General features: G+C 37.3%; 1 protein-coding gene across 4 annotated transcripts in view; it reads right to left on the minus strand.

The window, feature by feature from the left end:
* FBN2 (fibrillin 2) overlaps nt 1-22312 on the minus strand; it is a 180680-nt gene that overhangs the window by 157306 nt on the left and 1062 nt on the right. For all 4 annotated transcript variants that reach the window (XM_087741308.1, XM_087741306.1, XM_087741307.1 and 1 more), the window contains exons 2-5: nt 21786-21868; nt 17961-18059; nt 17293-17388; nt 14779-14874 (exon numbers count right to left, since the gene is read on the minus strand). In XM_087741308.1, coding sequence (XP_087597434.1) covers nt 14779-14874; nt 17293-17388; nt 17961-18059; nt 21786-21868 — 374 coding nt within the window. The remainder of the gene's footprint in view (nt 1-14778; nt 14875-17292; nt 17389-17960; nt 18060-21785; nt 21869-22312) is intronic.

Below are 22312 nucleotides of genomic sequence, written 5' to 3' on the forward strand. Positions count from 1 at the left end.
ATTACAATTAAATTGCATTTTATTGTTATCAACTTAGTTAATACTAATAAATTAAGCTAGTTTAGATTTCTGCTAGCACTTTGCTTTCTGTTGTATGGAAAGATAGATACCTGTCATCTGTGTCTATCATTTACAAAATTTCAAGTCCTTACCTAAGAAACTTGAGCAAATAACACCCTTTAGAACAACCAGAGAATCCAGACCACTAGAACCTTCGTTGGTTCTTTGAATTAGAGAGCAAGTCAGCCTGAGCATGCAACTTCTAAAGGAGGAAAAAAGAGTGTCCTCCCAAAGGACTCAAGCAAATCTCTTTCTTGTCAAATATTCTTTTTCATAATTTTGATAAAATATTTGTCAGTTACATGCTTTGTGCAACATTTTTTGTTTTGGCCATGTTCTTGCTTCTTCCCAAACAACAAACACAATGCAGTTAATTCTTCTTTCACTGTTTTTCAAATTATGATGACAATTTCTATGACTATATGAATTATTAACTATATCCTTTCAAAGAATTTTAATCTTGGTATGCATATACACACTGATTTGCTCTTGTTATGCTATGCAACTGGTTACATGGTATTATTCCTGTTTTACAGGTTGGGTGACTCAAACATTTTTGAACAGGAAAAAGAAAGAGGAAATGCAACTTTCCAGGTTAAAAAATTACATTCTTTAAACAGCAGGAGTCAAACACAAACAATCCATGTCACAGCATCCCCAATGAGTGTATATGAACAACATTAATTCAAATCTGGTTTTACTCTAAAGAAAACACATATTTGTTTCTATTGAACCAGCTCTATTGAATTATTCATACATTTCCTATATTGATATAAGGCCACATTATGGCCACACATAAAAATGATGACAAACATTCACTCGGAGCAAAGAGCATCATGCCATTTTGGTATGCCAAAAGAACAAGAAGGCTTATGATGCTTCAGGGCAGTTATTCACGAATATCTAAAGCCATAGATAAAATGTGTTGACACCATACTAGACAGGTCATAGAACAATCAACTATTTAATTATGTAAGTTGAGCAATTGACAATAAATGTTCACCAGCTCATTTGGACATTTTATTATGAAAATGTCCTGGGTATGGCAAAACCCAGAAGGGATTCTGCAGGCTCTGGAAGTTAGAGGAAAGAGAACGGGCCCAACATCATCTCTCATAGCCTTGAAAACTTGTAAAAAATGTGTAAAATGCCATTATTCCACTATTGTCAGAACAGCAGCTTTTCTCACTGTTTTCTCACCTGTTTTTATAAAAGAACTCGGACAAAATACCATGTGGTAACAACTGGAATAACAAAGCCTACACCCGCCCCCCCAATGATTCATTTTGCATATAAATGTATGACAAATCATGCACACAACACTATTGGATTTGTAGTTATGACACAAGCTGAAACTGTGAATACAGGACAAACAATCCAGGACATGAATGCTTAACACAGTGGAATTGTACAAAACTGTTGTACGAAACTTCAGGGAAATCCATCCTATAATGATGGTGTTATGGCTGTCGTGGTTTAACCCCAGCCAGCAACTAAGCACCACACAGCCACTCGCTCATTCCTCCCACCCCAGCGGGATGGGGGAGAGAATTGGAAGGGTGAAAGTCAGAAAACTCGTGAGCTGAGATAAGAACAGTTTAATAATTGAAGTAAAATGAAACAGAATAGTAGTAATAATAATAATACAATAATAATATACAAAGCAAGCGATACAATTGCTCACCACCTGCCAAACGATGCCCAGCCTGTTCTGGAGCAGCGATCGCTGCTCCCGGCCATCCCCCCCTCCCTGCCCCCCCCAGTTTATATACTGAGCATGACATCATACAGTATGGCATAGCCCTCTGGCCATAGTGGGTCAGCTGTCCTGGCTGTGCCCCCTCACAGCTTCTTGTGCACCAGGCAGAGCATGAGAAGTTAAAAAGTCCTTGATTAGTCCAAGACTACTTAGCAAGAACCAAAACATCAGCATGTTATAAACATTATTCTCATCCTAAATCCAAAACACAGCACTATACCAGCTACTAGGATGAAAATCAACTCTATCCCAGCTGAAACCAGGACACTGGTTTATTTTCAATTTGCTGCATCAATAATTAAATTTTTAATGTGATTAATTTGAATTTCAAAAATGAATGTGAATTTCAATTAAAGTTGAATTCTGGAAAATTGCTGTCTATTCCTTTATTTCCTTAAATAAAAAGTCCACTATAAATCTATATTGTCTGAGAAATTTTCTGGGAGGTGTACTGGGTCTGGCTGGGATGGAGTTAATTTTCTTCACAGCAGCTGGTAGAAGTGCTGTGTTTCGGATTTGTAACTAAAACAGTGTTGGGAACACACTGGTGTTTTGGCCGTGGCTGAGCAGTGCTTGCATAGTGTCAAGGTTTTCTTTTTTTATCATTTTCCCAGCATGTTCTCCCCAGCGAGTAGGCTGGGGGTGGTGGTGGTCAAGAGGCTGGGAGTGGGCCCAAGCTGACCAGAGGGATATTCCATATGATATGACTATGCTCAGCAAAAAACCTGGGGGAAACGAGGAGGAAGTGGGGAGGTTTGTGGTTACAGTGTTTGTCTTTTCAAGTAACTGTTATACATGCTGAGATCCTGCTTTCCAGAAAACGGCTTAACAGCTGCCTGCCGATGGAAAGCAGCCAATAAATTCCTTATTTTGCTTTGCTTGTGTGTGAGGCACCACTGTGCCTCACCTATCAAACTCTCTTTACCTTGACGCACGAGTTTTCAGCTTTTGCCCTCCAGTTTCTCTCCTCTATCCCACTGCAGGGGAGTGAGCAAGTGGCTGGGCGGGGGCTTACCTGCCAGCTGGGATCAACACATCACAGGAGCTGTTTAGTTTGCTTTAATCACTTGTATATGCTGAGGCTTTCTCCCAGGCACCGGATCTTTAGACTGACAGCCTCTGTCCAGTTCCCATATTTGCAACAATTGCTTTTTGTGGATGCTGTCAGCAGGCAGGTCAATGATTAAGGATGCAAGACAAAACTACTTTTTGATTCACCCAATTAAGACTTGAAAATCTTCATAAAACTTAGAGAGGAAAACAGGGAAAATCTTGTTCTTGCATTTTCATGCTGTACTCTAAGGACAGTTAAAAGCTTTCCATTTAAAGACTTCTTTTCAAAACTTTATATTAATAACAAAATATGTCATATAGAAGAACTGGAGGAAGTGGAACATTCCCAAGAAGATTACTTTTTTCTATACAAAGAATCCATGACCGCAGTCTGAAAACCAGAAGATTAACGTAAGCCAATGAAGCAGATTAAGTCAGAGGGTTATTTACCAAGTTTACAGAAATTCATGTATCTTCACATAAAAAAAAGGCAAGAAATTTCAGAATTCCTGTAGTTTCCACTTCTAAACCCATCCCCACACCAATCTGAATTTAAAAACCATTCAGAGTCAAGAAGTATGTCATAAGCCTCCTTTTTTCAACAGGTAGGTTTTAACTGACGTAGGAATACTGATAAGTATAGCATTGTGGAAGAATCAATGTGGTTTTGTGAAAGAAAATCAAACCCTATATTCCCAGTACAGCTCCTTAATGAAACAACACACCTACCTATTAGGTGGAAGCAGATAACAGTCTAGCAGGATACCCAAACGACCTCAACTGTAGGCTCTTCAAGAAAACAAGGCACAAAATAAGAGGGAAGTTCCTTACATAGGTAAGAAACAAGAAAGAGGAAATGGGGAGTATGTGACTAATTTTCACACTGGAAGGAATGCTGGGACCTATGCTGATTCACGTATTCGTAAGTGATCTCAGGAGTGAGGAAAAGGACAAACAAAGCCAGTCACAAGCACCGTGGAAAAATGACTGACAAGGTGTTAAAAACGATTACAATGCCACTTGCTCAGAAAAATCCTGAACCACAAAATTATCTGACCCTGGGAAAAAGCTCAGGGAAATGCCACTTTTCCTGTTAAGCTGGCAACAGAATCTTAGGCTAGACTGTCCCTTTGGTCTGATTTTGTATAACTCTCCCGTATGCTGCGACTTCCTCTCCAGGCATTTTCAAGAGCTTCTTTTCATTCGTCTAATGTTCTTGGAAAATATAAACCTCTACACAACATGAAAAGTGTTTCAAATGATACCTCAGCAGGATCTCTTTATGGGTAGAGTTTTTCAAGTTTTACACAAGTATTTATAATTAATACAAGAAATCCAACAAAATTTCAAACATTTGTAAGTACTATAGAAATAACTTCCAAGGTTCCTGAATTCCCAAGGGGATCTCTCAAGCCTCCTCTAACACAATATTTGTAAATTTATCAGTAAATCTATTTGCCTAATTTGTCCTAATACATTCTACAGTCACAAAAGCAAAGAATTAAATTTTTTTCTTCATTTTTACAGTGCTTCAGAACTGGGTTCTCTGATGTAAGTTATTTCTGATTTTTTCCAATTTAAAATTTGCCTACAACGCCTACATAAGCAATACAAAACATTAGCACTTGCTAGATTTGACAAAAGTTTTCCTATTCACTTAAATATTTCAAGGGGCTTTGCACTTTCTTTGTTAAGGACAATGTGTTGACAAGTGTCTCAATTTTATTGTAATCTATAACTTATCTAGACATTCTGCAAATATCTCCAGATTTTTTTTTCTGAATATATTACAAATTAATTAGTTTAATAAAATTAATCATTTTCCTCATTTTTGTGAAGAAATTATTTTTTCTTCTGAAACTGTAACAAAGTCATCATGGCTTTGCTCAGCTCCTGTAGTCTCACCCCCCAACTAATTAAAAAAAAAAAAAGTCATATTCTAATGCTTGTGACAAAGAGTAAAATTTTCACTGAGGAAGGAAAAAGATAAGACTAGGCAGAATTTTCCAAAGACATCATCTTCCCTCTCCTCTGCAACATGTTCCCCACTCATGATTTTGGTCCATTGCACTATATTATCAGACCCTTGTTTTACTTTCCAGTGAATAATCTCTAGATGTGGAACATAACCCAGTCTATGTGTCAGGTAGGTCTTAAAAATGCCAATATTTTATGCTCTCGTGGACTTGTAGGTAATAGAAAACACTAGCTTTCAAATACAGATTTTAAAAAAGTATATATGAAGAAAATATATCTATTTGCCATAAGTATACAGTATAACAACTTCACTAGTTCTTTGTTTCATTTCATAGTTTGAGGCCGTGTAGATACAGTGCTTCCATTTAAACCTTGACTTGAAATGAAGAAGCTTTCCCTGTGCCTGAGTTGCAGAACAGCTCCATTTTACTCTAGTGAAAATTCTCAAGTCCTTGGAAGAGGTTATTCAAATCTATATTTTCATCTTCCTTTTGTAGACCTAGTTTGAAGGCATAAAATTTCCGCTTTTATTTCTAACACAAATTGCAATAACCCCACCATCTATAACACTTTAATACTTACCTGTCATATGACTGAACTAACTGAAAAGTATTAAAGATGTCAAGTACTTCAAAACCAGCTACAGTAAAAAGTAACAAAGCTGCTTCACTGAAGGATTTTTGCCTTTTTCTTTTGCTGGTACTTGCTGTTTGTGGATAAAAAGATAGTGTCATTCAAACTTCAGCTTTTTTTTTTTTAGCTTTTTTTTTCCCCCCCCCCCAGTTTCAGCTCTGGAGGAACCTGTAACTGCTCTGTACTCCTCAACATAGTTTCTCAGGGCTTTTGGAATCAACAAAAAAGGTGGGCAGGGGCTACTTCTGATAAATTGTGCTGTTCAGAAGTCACTCAGAACTAAAGATGCCCATAGCTATCTGCTTCCTGCAAGATTTGATTCCTCCACAAAAGGGAAGGAAGGAACTGATTCTCCAGTCACACCATATCCTTTTAAAAGGTACAGTTCCCTACTACTGTTGGCTTCCCATTAAGGCCCATATTCAGTTTAAGCATCCTTCCTCTTCTCATTTGTAATAACAGGCCACAGGAACCCTCCAGACCAGAGGTTGTTTTTGTTCAGTCAACTCGTACAATGGCACTTTGATCCCTGCCATGGACTTGAGCTCTTACCTAAATGCTTGTGCTGCCACTGCACCTGTGAACTGTAGGTTCATACTAACTAAGTCTGCTACCATGATCATTTTCTGTCCAAATCAGCATAACCAGCTTTGGTCTTCTGCGTTGAGACAGCATGTACTACACTTACTGTGAGAATTATTCAAGTAACTTACAAGTATATATTATATACTATTAGCATTATATACTATTAGCATGAAGTGACTTTGCTGTACCTCTTGCTAGATACTTATCTAACAGACTGACTATGATAATGGAACCAGAGCAAAAATGGGCAAGAGGGAAGGAATACTGATCATCACATCCTGAAGTATCCAAAGAAAGGAAAAGAGGGAAGCAAGAGAAAGATACTGACTGGGATTATACTACTTTCTTAATCATTACTGCCAACAGCATGTTCAGTATAATCCATGTCTTTTTTTTAAACTGCAAAATGTTAAATCTTTTGCACAGCTAGAAGAGAGAAATTTTCAGATACCTGCTAACAACAAATAAACATATACACTGTAGACATCTTGTGGGGTTTTTAATACTTTAGATAGTTATTTGTCAGCTTGTGAAAGGCAAGGGGAGGAAAGTCTGAAAACCTTGTTATTGGAGATAATGATGGATAGCAAAACCAGGTCATGTAGTGCCAGAGTCCTGTAATCCTAGTAGCTATTGATATCAAAGAGCATGAAAGCAGCTTTCTGAATTTGCCCTTCAGAACTCCTGTAATCCATCAGGGACTGATGTATGCAAATATCTGCAGGTCTGAACCTGTAGAAGGAAAAGGAGTTCTCTGAACAGGGACTGCACTTAACTGTATGTATTATAAACATCTGATGACACCTCTAGTCTCAAACAAACAATGAAAATAACTGGGAGGTTCTTCTAACACAGATAATCTGACCTATTTTCCTGAATCAGGTACTTCCCTGTCAGACAAAATTTTACCTCTTCTTGCTGCAGGTATTTGCAATTGTTCTCCCTTACTATCTTGAAGAGAAATCAGAGGTGTGTTTTTTTATATTAAACTGAAGCTTTTTTAAAAATACCACCACCACTGTAGTATTTTGCTTATAATCAACTTTCCACTATGCATGGAAAAAGCTGACAGAAATGTTTTTTAACAGAAAATTTAGAAAATAAAGTAAGTAAGACAGCATGGTAAAAATTGAAAATTTTAGGAAGATTCACATTTTTATAGAATCATTTAGGTTGGAAAAGACCTTTAAGATCATCAAGTCCAACCATTAACCCAGCACTGCAAAGTCCGCCACTAAACCATGTCCCTAAGCACCACATCTACACGTCTTTTAAATACTTCCAGGGATGGGGACTCAACGATTTCCCTGGGCAGCCTGTCCAGTGCTGTGCCAATTCTGTAGAGCTTTAAACTACCACTAACTTATATTTTGTTAAATTGATTAAACTTAATTGATTTTAGTTAACTTAGACTTCAAGTTGAGCATATAGCTCTTGTGTTTACCCCAGCGGCGATGAACAATCCCTGTGAACTGGACCATGTAGTTAAGAGTATGCTCCAATGAACTAATATTTTTTTTTCTTCATTCAACAGGCCCTGAATGACTCCTTTACAAACTTGCAGAGCTATCTCAAGACCATATGCTTCACTTCCCAATGGCTAAAAGCAGACTGAAAATGAATTAAACTGGTGTTTAGCAGGTAAGCATTCCACTTACTGGGCACTGAAAAAAAAAAAAAAAAGACACCAGGACACAGGGCCCAGTGGCAAGAAGAAAAGAAGAATGCTGGTTGGTATTTCAGAGCAATATTTAGTAATTATTTTTTATTTAATCTTATTGCCTTCCTTTTTTCCTGCCTCCTCCTAAAATGCCCTGCGTTTTCATTTATACTCACTCCTAGAGCATGCAAAATTCAACAGTCTTACACTGCCTTAATAAAACAGGCAGGATGACCCTCCTAGTTAAAACCTCAGACTGAAACTCGGGATATTTGGTTGATTGCTAAGTCTACTGAAGCTTCCCTGCTCAGCCTTCATCAAGTAACAATCTCGCATGCCTCAGCCTGTCTTGGGGGCAGGGAAGAGAGTAATAATACTTCCTTTGTCCGGTTAGCTCTTCAGAGCAGGGACCTGTTATGCATACGCACACATATCCTATCCCACATAAAGAACCTCTATTTCAGTTCAGGCTAATAGCAGCCACTATAAAGCAAAAACCAGCAAAATTTAAAAGTTACATTCCCACACCTCCTACAAAAAGAGAAGAGGTGATTGATCAAAAGAGCATTTTTGCTGTTAAGCACCTGAACAAAGTTTACAATCGTTGAGGGACAGCTAAAATAAACCAAGCAACTGGAGAAAAAGTACAGGCCCTTTTGCTACAGCTCATGCCGCAGTACGCCATGGCTCACAGACAGGAAACCTCTTGAACATAACCTGCCATAGCCTGCATGGCAAGAAATTCTGCAGTTTATGAGATTACAGGGGTAAGACAAAATATAATCTGAATACATCCCCAAAAGGTTTTCACTTCTTCTCATGGTACTGCTACCATCAACAGATATAGAAAAGTTGTGTAAAGTTAAAAGATCTTTTGAATACCTGTCAGAGGAAAGAGTAGTTTCTTAAAGAATTTAATTCCCTCCTTGCTTCATTTACACCTAATCACTGTCACTTAAGCACACACAAGCATCTTCAGCAGTACTACAGACTACATCTGAATTGTATGTTTTCTTTATAATAAAAATATTTCAGAAGCATTGAGTCTTATGTAAAATTGTCAGTTTGCTATATAAGCTTAATTTTATTCGTATGTATTACCCCAAAATACATATATGTACCCCAAAATACAAATATGTATTACACCCTCTGCCTCAAATCTTTTTCACTGTCCTCTGCATCATCCTGTTCTCCAGCCCCAGGGACACTTCACTTACTCTGTTGCTGTCCCTCCTAGGACTCTTCATTCAACGGGCCAAGTTCTTGTAGGCATTGCAGAACTGGCATAAAAATTACTGCCTTCCACAGAGGAGGGTTTCTACTGACTACCTGGCTGCATCTATGTAGAGTCTTCCCTACTAACCCAGTAAGAACCTGTAGGGAGGCAGCTGCCCCCATCACTGATTTACTGCATCTGTCATGAGGTACAGGCTCTCAACTCCTTTGATAGACAGAAATTCTAAAACTCAGACAGTCAGAGAAAGTGTCCAGATACTTGTACTGGGAATACCAGGTGTGACAAACACATTGAGCTAAGACACATTAGCAGCGATTTTCCTGAGAACAACACAAAAGCTCCCCCCTTTCAGAAGTTCTCATGCTATATTCAACTATGATATTTCTTAATTTTTCCTCCTCTTTTCTCACCTGCCCAAGCTTGATAGCTTTATCTGAAACCCTCTCCCTTCTTCAAAAGGATATTCTTCCCAAGCAATGCATTTCTACACAGTCCAAACCCTCTTGCTTCCCATTGTAAGCCAGTTATGCACAGAGTAATTGAGCACTGTTCTTTCTCCTACATGGCACGAAGGCAAACTTAGATCAGTGACAGGATTCTCCTTTCCTACTGCTTTTTCCTCCCTTTAACCCATGATAAAGAAGGAAGAAAACATCATTGCTTTTCCACAGCTTCATACCTCTACAGACCATCAATTAAAAAAATGCACAGGCCATGTGCAGTAATACAAATATGATTTGCTCAGACAGTCTTGAGAAACCAAAGGAACTGGTCATGCTATAAAAAAGTTGCTCTTATGCATACAACTGAGGATAAGGCCTCTTAATCAATCTGTTTCTTTTTTTTTTTCCCAATTATTTTTCACTGGGAAAAATTCAAGAGGAAAATTTCAACATCTATTTTTTCATTAAAAAAAAGACAAAAAAACCAAACACAACACAACAGGCAAAATCAAATGCTTGAATCTTGTGTGTTTACAAATCAAAGACAAGAAGTTGACCAAATGAACAGACATTGATAGGAAATATAAAAGGTCATTGTATATACCAGAAAGAGTAAAGCACGAGCTCCCAAACAGGTTCTGCTTTCTTGTTAACCCAGCAGCAAGTCTCAAGTTAAATACTGTAATCATGCCAGTCATTAGTTACTGCTCAGCCTCCTGCCTCCAGCCCGGAAATTAGTCTGCTCAGAGCCCAGATAGCTGAACAAGCAGTCATGTTTTATCTTATAACAGGCTGGGAGGCCAATCTGAAGGAAAGCTACATATGTTCTATATTACGAAGAAAATACCTAATTTAAAAGAACTTAATTTACAGAACAATAAAAAGTATGCATTTAAAACACAGCCATGTAAAAAAATAACAAAACAAAATCTCTTATAACTCTGATGTGATTTGCAAGGGAAGTCCACATAACCTTAAACTATAAAATTTTAGTTAAAGAGTTATGAACTGTTGCTAAACTCAGTTTAAAATTAAACTACAGAGGCTTTTCTTACTGTAAAGTATTACAGGCAATTATTGCAACCAACAGATGAAGAAATCATTGCCTTTTGGATTTTGCTGGAAAGCATAAACTTATTAGGTTAAAAGCATAAATTACAAATTACTATTGAACAGAATAGGCATTTAAGGCATCTTTTACAGTTATTTTCAGGTACTCCAGCTCATGTAAAGCACAAAAAAAATTAACATTTACAGCTACTATATTAGAGACTTTTTATAGTCATTCACAAGATATACTACAGGAGTCATCTTTAACTGAATAATAGTACAATAAATTAGTAGCTTCTTTTTTTGAATATGAGAAAGTCTAGGCAGCAACAAGAAAAGAGACTAGGTGAAATTTTATTTAGCCCTGTCCACTGTTGTGAAAGCATATTATAGTATATTAGATATGCAAATTATATACATAATTATAGACATAACATATGTTCTATTTTTTGACAGTGACAGAAGCAAATTTGGCTTACTACCTCCAATTTCAAGGAAGGAAATGTAAACTTTTAATTATAACAACTCAATTTCCAAAACCCATATAATGTAGCTTAAATCTCTTATAACAATAGCATTCTACACATAGAAGCTAAGACTTTCAAGGACAGCTAAGAAATATGGATGCCAAAATACTGGTGTTGAATTCCTTCACATGGCTTGAATTCTGCAGCTTAAAGTTTCACAATAAATTGTAAGAAAGCAAACTTCAGTGCTTTCATCACCACAGAAGTTAAGTTACAATACCCATATGTACTAGAATCTTTTAAGTAGGTCAACCTATTTCAAGTATAAGCATTGTTATTAAAAACTCTGAGCCATCATCACAGCTGGAGCGTGTCATATGTATTAACATGATTCCACAGTCCTGAATCTAGACAGACAACAGAAGCGAATCTTAACCAGGAACGATTGCTTCTATCTGGGACAAAAAGCAAGCTTACGAAGTTGTCTGGCAATAAATAAAAAAAATATCTGAATGTAATCAATTACAAAAAATAAGAAATCAATTTGCTACATTACAATTCTATCACATTATAGTTCAGCTATAGCTATCATCCATCTTGGATACATAGCTTAGACTGTTGAATTTGGACAAATGTAAGCACCATCTGAGCTACGGCTCAAACTATCAAGCAACCTAACATTGTCCAATCCCTTGAAAATCCATCCTAAACTGACAGACTTGGTAGTCTCTTACTTTAGCTACAAGGCAGGTATACGTTCTATGCAGACATTTTTCTGATAATGGTTGTAAATATTAACAGTTTTTAACAGAATAATGCTTCCCATTTCCCCACTAAGCAAAATATAAAAGATTTGAGTCCTTGCATTTGGTTCATAAGAAGCAGCTACAGAGAACACGCTGGATGTAACACGTAACAGCAAAAACCTAAACCAACAGTGATGAATAGAAGCCCATAAATCTGCTTTTAAGAATGAAAGTGACAAGCAATTAGAGACAAAGAAACAAGTTCATCCTTTACATTTCTCTGTTGCTTGTGACATCTAGTGGGTATACAAAACAGTCTGGAATAGCGAATAGAAACTCCTGCTTTTTCAGTGTTTGCCTTAGTTATTTCCTTTGCTTACATGGAAATTATTTTCTTTGCACAGTCAACACATAAAAAATTGGTGCAAGATATTTTCACAATCTATATACACCTTTGAAGACTTCAGAGCTGAATTTGAAACAGAGAATTTCACAAGATTCCCTTCAGAAGCCATTTTTAAACATATGAATGACAAGAAGGTGCTTGGGAGCAGCCAGCATGAGTTTACCAAGGGCAAATGTTATCACTGCTGTCAACCCTGAGGTCACTAGTGCCGAGGAGAAGGAAAGGGTGGTGGATGTTGCATGACTTGAGCAAGGCTTTTGAGACAGGCTCCCACAGAGAGATTGTGATTCGCAAGATACAGGCTGAATAAGTGAACAATAGATAAGGTGAGTGGAAAGTTGGCTGGACTGCTCGCTCAGAGAGTTGTGATCAGGAAAGTCCAGCTAGAGGCCAGGAAACTAGTGCAGTCCCTTAGGGGTGAGTACTGGGACAAATAATAGTTTAATGTCTTCATTAACAATGTGGGTGACGGTACAAGAGCGCCCTCTCAGCAAGACTGCAGATGACACCAAATCTGGGGCACCGGTCAATATGCTGGAAGGCAGGGCTGCTACTCCAAGTGGTCCAGACAGCTTAGAAAAAATGGGTGGACAGTTATCTCATGAAGTTCAGCAAAAGCAAGGGAAGTCTCACATCTGGGATGGAATAACCTGATGGAACAACATAGACTGGAGGCCAACTGCCTGCAAAGCAGCTCTGAGAAAAGCATTATGGGTGTCCTAGTAGACAACAACCTGAACATGAAGCAGCAGCGTACCCTTGCAGCAGGGAAGGCCAGCTGCATGGGCTGTTATTGAGTGCAGCATACAATCCAGTGAAATGGTCCTTCACCTCCATTTGGCACTTGTAAGACTGCATCAGAGTACTGTGTCCAATTTTGGACTCCCAATACAAGAAGAAAATTGACAAACTGAATAAAGTCCAGGAGAGGGCTACCAAATTGGTCAAGGAGATTGAGAACTTGCCCTGTATGGAGAGGCTGAGGGACCTGAGTTCATCCACCCTTAAGAAGAGAAGGTTTTAAGGGGACTTTAATGCTGTCTATAACTACCTGTTCAGAGCATACAGAGAAATTGAAGCCAGAATCTTCTAGAAGGTTCACAGCAATCAGACAAGAGAAAACAAATACAAGTTGAAACATGCAAAACTGCGATAGATATTAGGGAATTTTTTTGTTTGGTTTTTTTGTTTTGTTTTTTTTTTTTTTGTTTTTTGGTTTTTTTAACATGAGGGTGATCAAATACTGGAACAGGTTGTCCAGAGATGTTGTGGAATCTCCATCCTTGAAGTTGTTCAAAATCTGACTGGACATGGACCTGAGCAGGCTGATCTGATTAGACCTGCTATGAACAGGTATTGGACTAGGTGGCCTATGGAGGTCTCTTCCGATTTAAATTATTTTATCAGTCTAAGAAGTAGACTTCTGCCCTGAGTAGGTGTCTCGTCGACCGCTAATATGAATTAAGAATGTGTCTTTCTATTTCCTATTAAAGCAAAAGATCCCATTCCCCTTTTTAGTATTGACAACTTTTTGAATATTTTATAGGAGTAAGATAACAATGCATGCTAGTATTCAGCATTTCACACTATGGCTGCTCAACTCTTTAGTGCCCTTTTTGATGAGAACATGTATTCGCAAACACACCAACTTGGAGAAAGACAAAGAATACTATTTTTTCTAAGCTTTTCAGCATCATCTTTGATTATTCTTGAAAACTTCATGTTAAAGGATGTACAACATTATTGTTTTCATAAGCACTCCTCACTACATCCACTTATTAAAAATCCATTCTAAACAGACAGTAATTTGGGTTACACTTGTCAGTTTGATGCACACAGAACACGTTCTACAATTATATCTAATGTTGAGCTGTTCTACATTACTGTATTTCCCTAGTCTCGGTTTCAAAATACAAACAATGCTCTGATTTATTAAAAAGCGAGAAGTATAGATTTCTGAGAGTGGAAGCAGGTTTATTCTAAATCACTATGTATGGACTTAGTGCCTTAATTACTTGTGTGCTAATTACACACAGTGTAACACTAAAAATGTTTTGTTCAGCATCATTAAAACTGACTTCGTCAGTATCTCTAAGCCCATAAAAGAAGGCTGAGGGATTTCTCCATAAAATTTTAAAATAAAATCCTAGTTTAGTCCCCAATTCATGAAAGCACTATAAGTTAAGCCATGTCTAATACGTTTTCTTCAATAAGAATGGCTTTAGGAACTGATCTCAGTATTATGGTAATTGGTTATTTTTTGCTCCATCTCTGACTTTCTCCTATAGAATAGAACTAACCAGAGCACATAACTTCCCAAGTTCCTCTTATGAAGGAGGTGTTATACAGAAAAACGATCCTTCAATTAGTTACACTTACACAATTCTAACACCATCAGCAATTTTGCTGTAATATTATTTCACATAGCTGAGAACAAAAGATAGCTCATCTTTTAACTATTATATGAACAAAATAAGCAGCCTAAATTAGCTCAAACTCCTACCAATTGTGACAGCTTTGTACTTGCCAACCTAAAATGTGGCTACCAGGCTAAAAATGAAGACACTTTCTAAAATTACAAATAATAAATGGTTTACTGGAAGCTTACTGGCTCAGCCAGAAAGTACACAGCATAAAATATGTACATACGGTGTTGATGCATATAACCGCTCATAATTTTCTTCCTTATTTATTGCTTTTACCTCTTTCACACTGAGGGCCAGTAAATCCGTAGACACATGCACAGCGATTAGCTCCAATACACCGTCCACCATTCTGGCAGCCGTTTTCACAGACAGCTTTAATTAACAAAAGAAGTTTTAAATGTTATAGTAATGATATTTCAAAGATTACCATATGCAGTATTCAAAAATAATTTTTTTCCTTTCAACTGCTCTAAGTCTTTCTGGACCCGAAGATCAAACTGATCTCCCTCCTACCCATCATCACCAACAATAATGATTGTTCAAGTCAAATTCCATTAGCCCAAATTCCATTAGCACCTGTTTAATGCTAATTGCAAGCAGCTGTTTAATTGATCATGTTCAGCACAGATTCTTAGCAGATGTTTAACTTAAGTATATTCTTAAACAGTTGGGCAGCTCTAGTCACTAATCGTAAGAACTTATATCCATCATTGAAATTAGCAGATAAAGACTCAACTATTTTGAGGTTTTTGAGTGTATTAAGTCGTGCTATTCAGTCACAGCAGCAACAAACCTTTCAAAAAGAGAGGCTTGGGGAGTCTAAGAGACAGATAATTCAGCTCTGAGGGTTGATACCGCTGGCAGAAGAAGTGATGTTTAAAGCAAGGGAAAAGAATTACGGGTTTAACTCATCTTTAAGTACCTTCAAAAACTGTGTTTCTTATAAGATCCCAACAAGAAATAAAACGATTTTTGGGGGGTATAAATTCACAGTATATCTAGATGGAGAAGCTACTTTACAGCTGTGGGACTTCAGAGCACCCACTCATGCTATTTATCAGTGGTGTGAATCAAGAACAAAGCCTCCTGCCAAAGCACTGAAATCTTTTGAATTTGAAAGGAAGACAGTTCTTCAGCGAGGTTGAAAAATACCATTAAGAGAGTGCTTTGACTTATTAATTCTGTCTACTTTCATGCTCGTTGCTTCCAGGACATATAGCCTTGTTCAGAATTAGCATGTGTTCCAAATTAAAGTGTTTCACCTTAAAGGACAGCCCCACCATTTTTAAGTGGCTCTGAACAATAGCAGAGATTTGGATCTAGAAGTCTCTAGGCTGCCTTCCTACACAGGTTTCCCCAGTTTGAAGGTGGCTTTTGCAACATATTTGAGTGTCCACTCCAAAAGAACCTCAGCAACCTAGAGAAACTAAATATTTCAAACTGAAAAAAATGTACACATGCCTCCTGTATCACAATGGGGAACATAAAATACACCATTTATGTGGAAATGTGATAAAGCCTTACTTCTTATCAAGAACCATAAAACTGAATTACTTTTTACTGCGAATGCGTATATTATGCCATAAAATGAAGATACTTCTCTGCATGTGTTACATTACTGAATTAATGGACAATGACACTTCGGTGAGACAATTAACTTCAGTAGAGTTAAGACACAATTACATTTTAGTAAAAAGAAATAAAGGCATATTTACGTTTTTCAGACATTCATTCCATACTGTGTCTAGAACATAAATACTCAATCTTACTTGCAATTTTAACTATCCTATACACTGAAACCAATCTCCAAAGTTTGTTCAGATTTTCTGGATTGCTTTAGAGTCACGGCTTGAAAATTCAATCATCTTTTTATTTATTCACTGGAAATATGCCCCGTCTGAGAGCATGCAGGTATTGACCCAGTACTTTAAAATTAGCAGGAAGGGGTCAGGGACCCTCAACAGTAAATCTGACTGTGACTAGGGTCACACTTTAGGATTACAATTTTACCAAAAATTTTAGAGAATTTTATCCAGGTAGAAATAAAGCAAGAACAAGACTGCTCTCCAGCATTTGCAAAAATGACTAAGATAAAAGGATGTTCTTCCACACAGTCTAAGTGTTCTTCACATAGCTGCCTTTTGTTTGTCTCTTTTTCCTTCAGACTACCTTCAGCAATTAATTTCTCAGCTAATTAGTAGCCAGCTGGCCTCAGAATACACTCTTGAGTCTTTCTTCATCCCTGCAGCCTTTAGGGATTTTTATTGTTTGCTAAATTTGTATAGCTTGTAAACACTGTACTGTGATAGGTAGAGCTGTGCAAATAATTGACTTTCTAGCTTGTCTGCCAAACCAAAAAGGTATCCAAAAGCTTGAACTGCATTTAATCTTTTTCCTTAGCCAAGTAGAAAACAGAAAAACATGCTTTAACCTAGCAATTAGGCTGTTCTTCTGAGATGGAGAAACTTCATCAAAGAGAATGAAAAATTAGTGATCCTCTGGTAAGAAAAGGACAGTGGGATGTACACTGCCATTGTTCCCAAAGGATTTTCCAAAACTATTTGGTGAATTCAACCCCTAATTTGAATTTTAGAGAATACAAATGCACTTCATGCATGAACTGACTTTCAGCTAAACACTATACCCCAAAACAGCATTAAAGTTCTCGCAGACATTTCATTGTATTTCAGCATATCGGCTTTTTTGTCTTCCTACTCTGCCTAAAGTAAGAAGGCTAACTTGCAGGACTTAGGTGGATTGAATTCTAGATGCAACAGAGCAGTTACTTACGCTGCCCACAGTAAGTTCCAACATAGCCCTTCTGGCACTGGCACCGGTCGTCCGTGCACGTACCGCCGTTCATGCACCTGATGCTGCACTGTTGTACTGCAGCGGGGCCCAAGCAGAGAGATACCAGTGTTAGGCAAAAATACCACATTGGGAATCAAAAACAAAGACATCTGAAAGCAGACATGAGCTTCGTACAATATGTGCTATGTATTTAAGTGTACACTCAGGTATTCTTGTAACCAAAGCCATCCAAGCTGTAGCTATTAGTCAGCCATTATTTTAAAAGCAACCATGAAGAGTTTTTTTGAGAGTTTTCCATTACTATATTTAGAAACTTAGAACTTTTAGTTATCTTGGAGGCTGTACAATCTTCATTTCTTAGGAAAATGGACTCAATGAAAATGTTAACACCACACACATTTATATTTAAACTTGCTTATCTCTTTAAACACATTTTTTTCAATTTGTCACACAGAGTAAACATGCACACATGGTATATCAAACTTTATCAAAAACTAGAGATATACCAAAGTGTAAGTTACATGCATGTATGTAGTAATGACAAGTTATTTTCAAAGAATTTACACAGCAGTTATTTTTGAATTGACACTCGAAGAGAATTACTTAAAATGAAATCTCCAATGAAAATAAATATAGTAAGTCCTTACTGGATTTCGATCCACAAGTAGGTGATATTTGTCCACTTGCACAAGTGCACATGTTAGGACGGGAACAAAATCCATCACCACAGCTATTTCTACAAATGGCTGAGGAAGAACAAAATTAAAAAGACAGTGATTAACAGTAACCCTACTCTTAAACTACAGGGAAAAAGGCTAAAAGTATGTTCACAGCTTCTTTTTTTAAAAAACAAACAAACAAACAAACAAACAAGCCCCACAACACTTGAATGTTCAGTTCATTGGGACAGTTAATATACATGCAAAAGTAAGTGTAAGTTAAATAAAGCAAACTGAACTTTGGTATAATCAGTATCTCTGACAAATTTAAAGACAAACAGAATCAAATATGGCATATTCAAACATTGATCTGACCACTGACACCAGATAATCAACTCTTTCCCTAATTAGAAATACCAGCCTATTACAGTAGTAATGTAGAATTATTAAAACTATATATTTTCGACCACAAGACCTGTAGAAAGCTTTACTAAGAATCCAAAATTTGAATGAATATAAACAATATAGATCATAAATACCAATTTATGGTATGGCTTCTCTCTTATAATCACTATTTTAGAGGCATTTTAGGATCTCTCTTTTCTAAGATTATCCATCCTTTACATGAAGCTGTTTTGTGGGAAGTTCATGTCCAAACGATGGGCTTTGCAGATTTTGTGTAGTTTCCTTAAATATAGTTTTCTGTACTCAAATATTTCCACATTGCCATTTAGAAACTAACTTGATAAAAATCTCAGGTAAGCCTGATCCACACCATATTACGTGTGCATAATGTGCATGCTGTTGTGCTCTCCCCTAATGCATCAAAGTCCTGCCTTCCCTTCTCACTCACCAGCCAAGGGAGCTCCATTGCACAAAGGAGCAACAGAACCAGAACAGAGTTAAAGGCTAAATCCAGATTCTAAAGAAGATCCAAACGAATACATCTAAATAATTCGCTGGATTAGCAAATGCATCAAAAGAGAACCTGAAACATTAAGAGCTGGTATGGCACATGAGGACCTCAAAAAACACGTATTGTGCAAGAGAGAGCCTGTAAAGAAAAAAAACAAGCAAGATCACAGTTTCTTTGTAAATAACTCTAGGGTTTTGAGAGAACCAAATAATGTGGAAGCACATCTCTACTGAAGGACTACAAAAGGAACAAACACCTCCAGTAGATAATTTGCCAAGAACATACCAACTACCTAAAAAAACTGCCTATATACATTAAAAGGAAAGAAAAAAAACACCTGGCCATATACATTAAAAAACCCAACAACAGAGATAAGACCTTTCCCAGAATGCTTGTGCTCCACTTCTGATTTAGAAAAACATGCATAAATGAGACGCAACTCCCATAAGGAAGCAAATTGTTTTCTTGCCCCACTATAGAATTTAAATATGCCTCCTGCAAAATTTACATGCTCCCTTTTACCCTTTCTTCACCAAATCAGAAGTTCTGTACTGATGCCGAACATAAGCAAACCAGATCAGATTTTGTAAACCCGCATCCTCCTTGATATACTCCGATAAAGGCCTTATTGTCTTTACGAGAGAGGAGTAGACAAAGCCACATTAGTGGTCCACTGACACCACCCTTTGGGCATCAAAAAGATGCCATGTGGATAATCTACCTTTATCGTTAAATTCCTCTACAACTATGCCCTAAATGTGAAGGCATGAGACATGCAAGAGTTTGTGGGATTTTGCTATTTAGTTGAAATTAGAGAAATACTACTGACTGATACGAAATACTTTTTCCACTATCAGACGTAAAAGTGAGAAACTGGACTTCAATTTAGAGCACTTGACAAACACAGGGAACAGGGCTCTTTTCCTCCAGTCACCGTTCAGTCCATCTTTATACAAGGTAGCTCAGTATCCTGATTAAGTGACGTCTACATTTACACCATTTTCTTAGTTTGTTATCTGTTAGGGAATAATTTTTTCATCAACTGGAAGCCTTATAGCTGAAAGAATATTCTAAATGTGCTTTCATCAGTACAGTTTATTTTATTTAAAGAAAAAGTAAACCCAGCCAGAACTTTGTTTTTTAGATAAAAGACCACTTTTTATCATAAATATGTTACAGACCACCAACAACCATCAACAGGTTATCAACTGAAAACACTGTAAGGTCAGAAAGGTTTCTTGTTGACCTACCACTAGCTTATAGATCTCTCTTCATGAAATACTACTTTAAAATCACCAGTTACAATCCGCACTAGTTATAATCAACGCATCTCCAATAAGAAGTTTGCTAGCTTGTCCATCATCCTTTGCAGTAGGCTTCATCTAGCTAAACAGCTCTAGCTAGAGGGACCGCCATCTCAACAAATGTTTAATGTGAGCATAGAAATCTGTGCTCTTAAACCTTCACCAAAAATACAAGTCGCAGCCAATCTTACAGATGGTCTGGCAAAATCATTCACCCTTCAAACATGTTAGAGAGCTGCGATTAGGCCTGTCCCCCAGTGAGTAAACAGGAGCTAAAAGATGTCCTTTGTGCACATAAATTACGAGTAAGTCAAAGATTATTCTGGATGTGAAGAGACCTGAAACCACAGCCTCAAGTGACTGACAGGCACAATTTAAGGATAAAAAAACCTCCAGTTTACATTTAAGTAAGCCAATATTATAAGAGATGATAAATGTGAACTGAACATTTTTATGAGCTCCTCTTACTCCACAGTGGTATTGATACCGGCATCTTCCCCTGAATGACACGGTTAACCTTTGCTAGGAAATGCTAGGTCAACCTGAGATGAAAATCAGTGATACATGGCACAGTTATAAGAAACATTAACAAAGCAAATATACTCATGTAAAACAAACAGACATGAAGAGGCCGATAGTCCTGAATCATAAGGCAACAGCCCAAAAGTCAGCTTAAATTTGGCAGATCTTGGCTTACCACCCATTCCTTCCCTAGTTTAGTCCTGGATACCTCTAGTTTGTTAGATGAGTATTACAAAGGCCTTCATTCCTTACGTAGAGGGCAATATGTTATTGAACCTGAATTCTTAACTTGAGCATACTTATTAGCAAAAGCAATGGTGACAGGCTAGGATGAATGGGAACAGACTCACCTTAAAATTCAAGGACTATAAGAAGCATGTGTCTAATATCACCTTTTATCTAACAGACAGAAAATTCAACTTAATTCTCTATTTCCTTTCTAGGTAGACAGCGTTCCCTAACCAGAGTATTGAGCAGATTCTGCGCGCCCCCCGCCCCCCCCCGCCTTTTTTCTTTCCAAGCCATGTCAACAGCCACATCTGTCAGCACAGTACCTATTATGACCAGGCAGTAATCCGAGTCTACATGCTTTATAGCTATTAAAACACAACTAAAAATGACAGGCAAGAGAAAAAGCACCCCAGATGTAAAAAAGTTTTCCATTTGATTGTAATTCCAAGCCTAGCACAGAAGTTTGACAAAACTTCAGATCTAATTTGCTTTCTGTCAAGAACTTTTGGCTTTTTTTTTTTTCCTGTTACCATAGTTGATTATTTGATTTATGGAAGGTATTTTCCTTTTTCCTTCGTTGTCATGTTCTTCTTTTCAAAAACTAAGTGGACACATGCCTCTTAAGAACACAGCAAAGAAAATACAGCAATTTGCTAATCTTTTGATTATAAGAAACGTGGACCTGTAAATCCATCGTTTTCTTTTTCTTCCTTTTAAAAATAAGGCAAAAGACAGAACTGAATTGTCTTTTCTCATACTGAATGGAGCAGTAACTCACAAAAGAATATTTATTTTTATTATTACCCCTAGGGCAGTAAAAACTTGAAGTCAGACACTTACGAACAATGCACTGATTTCCTCCAGGGAGCGTTTTCCATCCAGGGCAACAGTACGAATGGAATCTAGAGCCACACACATTTGGCCTGTCACACAGACAAAAAATTAAATGTATATACAAAAATATAAATGAGTGTAAATAGAATCCAAAGTTTTATGTACACACAAGGGAAGAAACCTGCCGCATGAAACAAAAAAAAGTGTAGAGCAAAGATGTCTACAAAAAAATCCTCCCCAAAGGAACAAAATTTTCCTACACTGTAAGGAGTTCCAAGCCGTTTTATTTTGTATTAGTTCAACTGGTTAGTACAAAAAGGAGAGGTAGACTAGGCAACAGCATGTCACATTCATCCCTGGTGGAACCATTGAGGACATGCAAGGGACAAGTTTGGCTTTGCATTCACATACAGTCTGCGGAGTCTTCCTATAAAAATTGGCTTCATGCTGCCGTCTGACACAAGGCAGAAGGGGTGACTGGTCACAAAGATTAATAAACTAATTCAAATTACCAAGAACTCCCCAAAACATTA

Source organism: Nipponia nippon, unplaced genomic scaffold (assembly GCF_047370975.1).
Source record: "Nipponia nippon isolate SJK-2023a ecotype South Korea unplaced genomic scaffold, ASM4737097v1 scaffold_8, whole genome shotgun sequence".
Classification (NCBI taxonomy): domain Eukaryota; kingdom Metazoa; phylum Chordata; class Aves; order Pelecaniformes; family Threskiornithidae; genus Nipponia; species Nipponia nippon.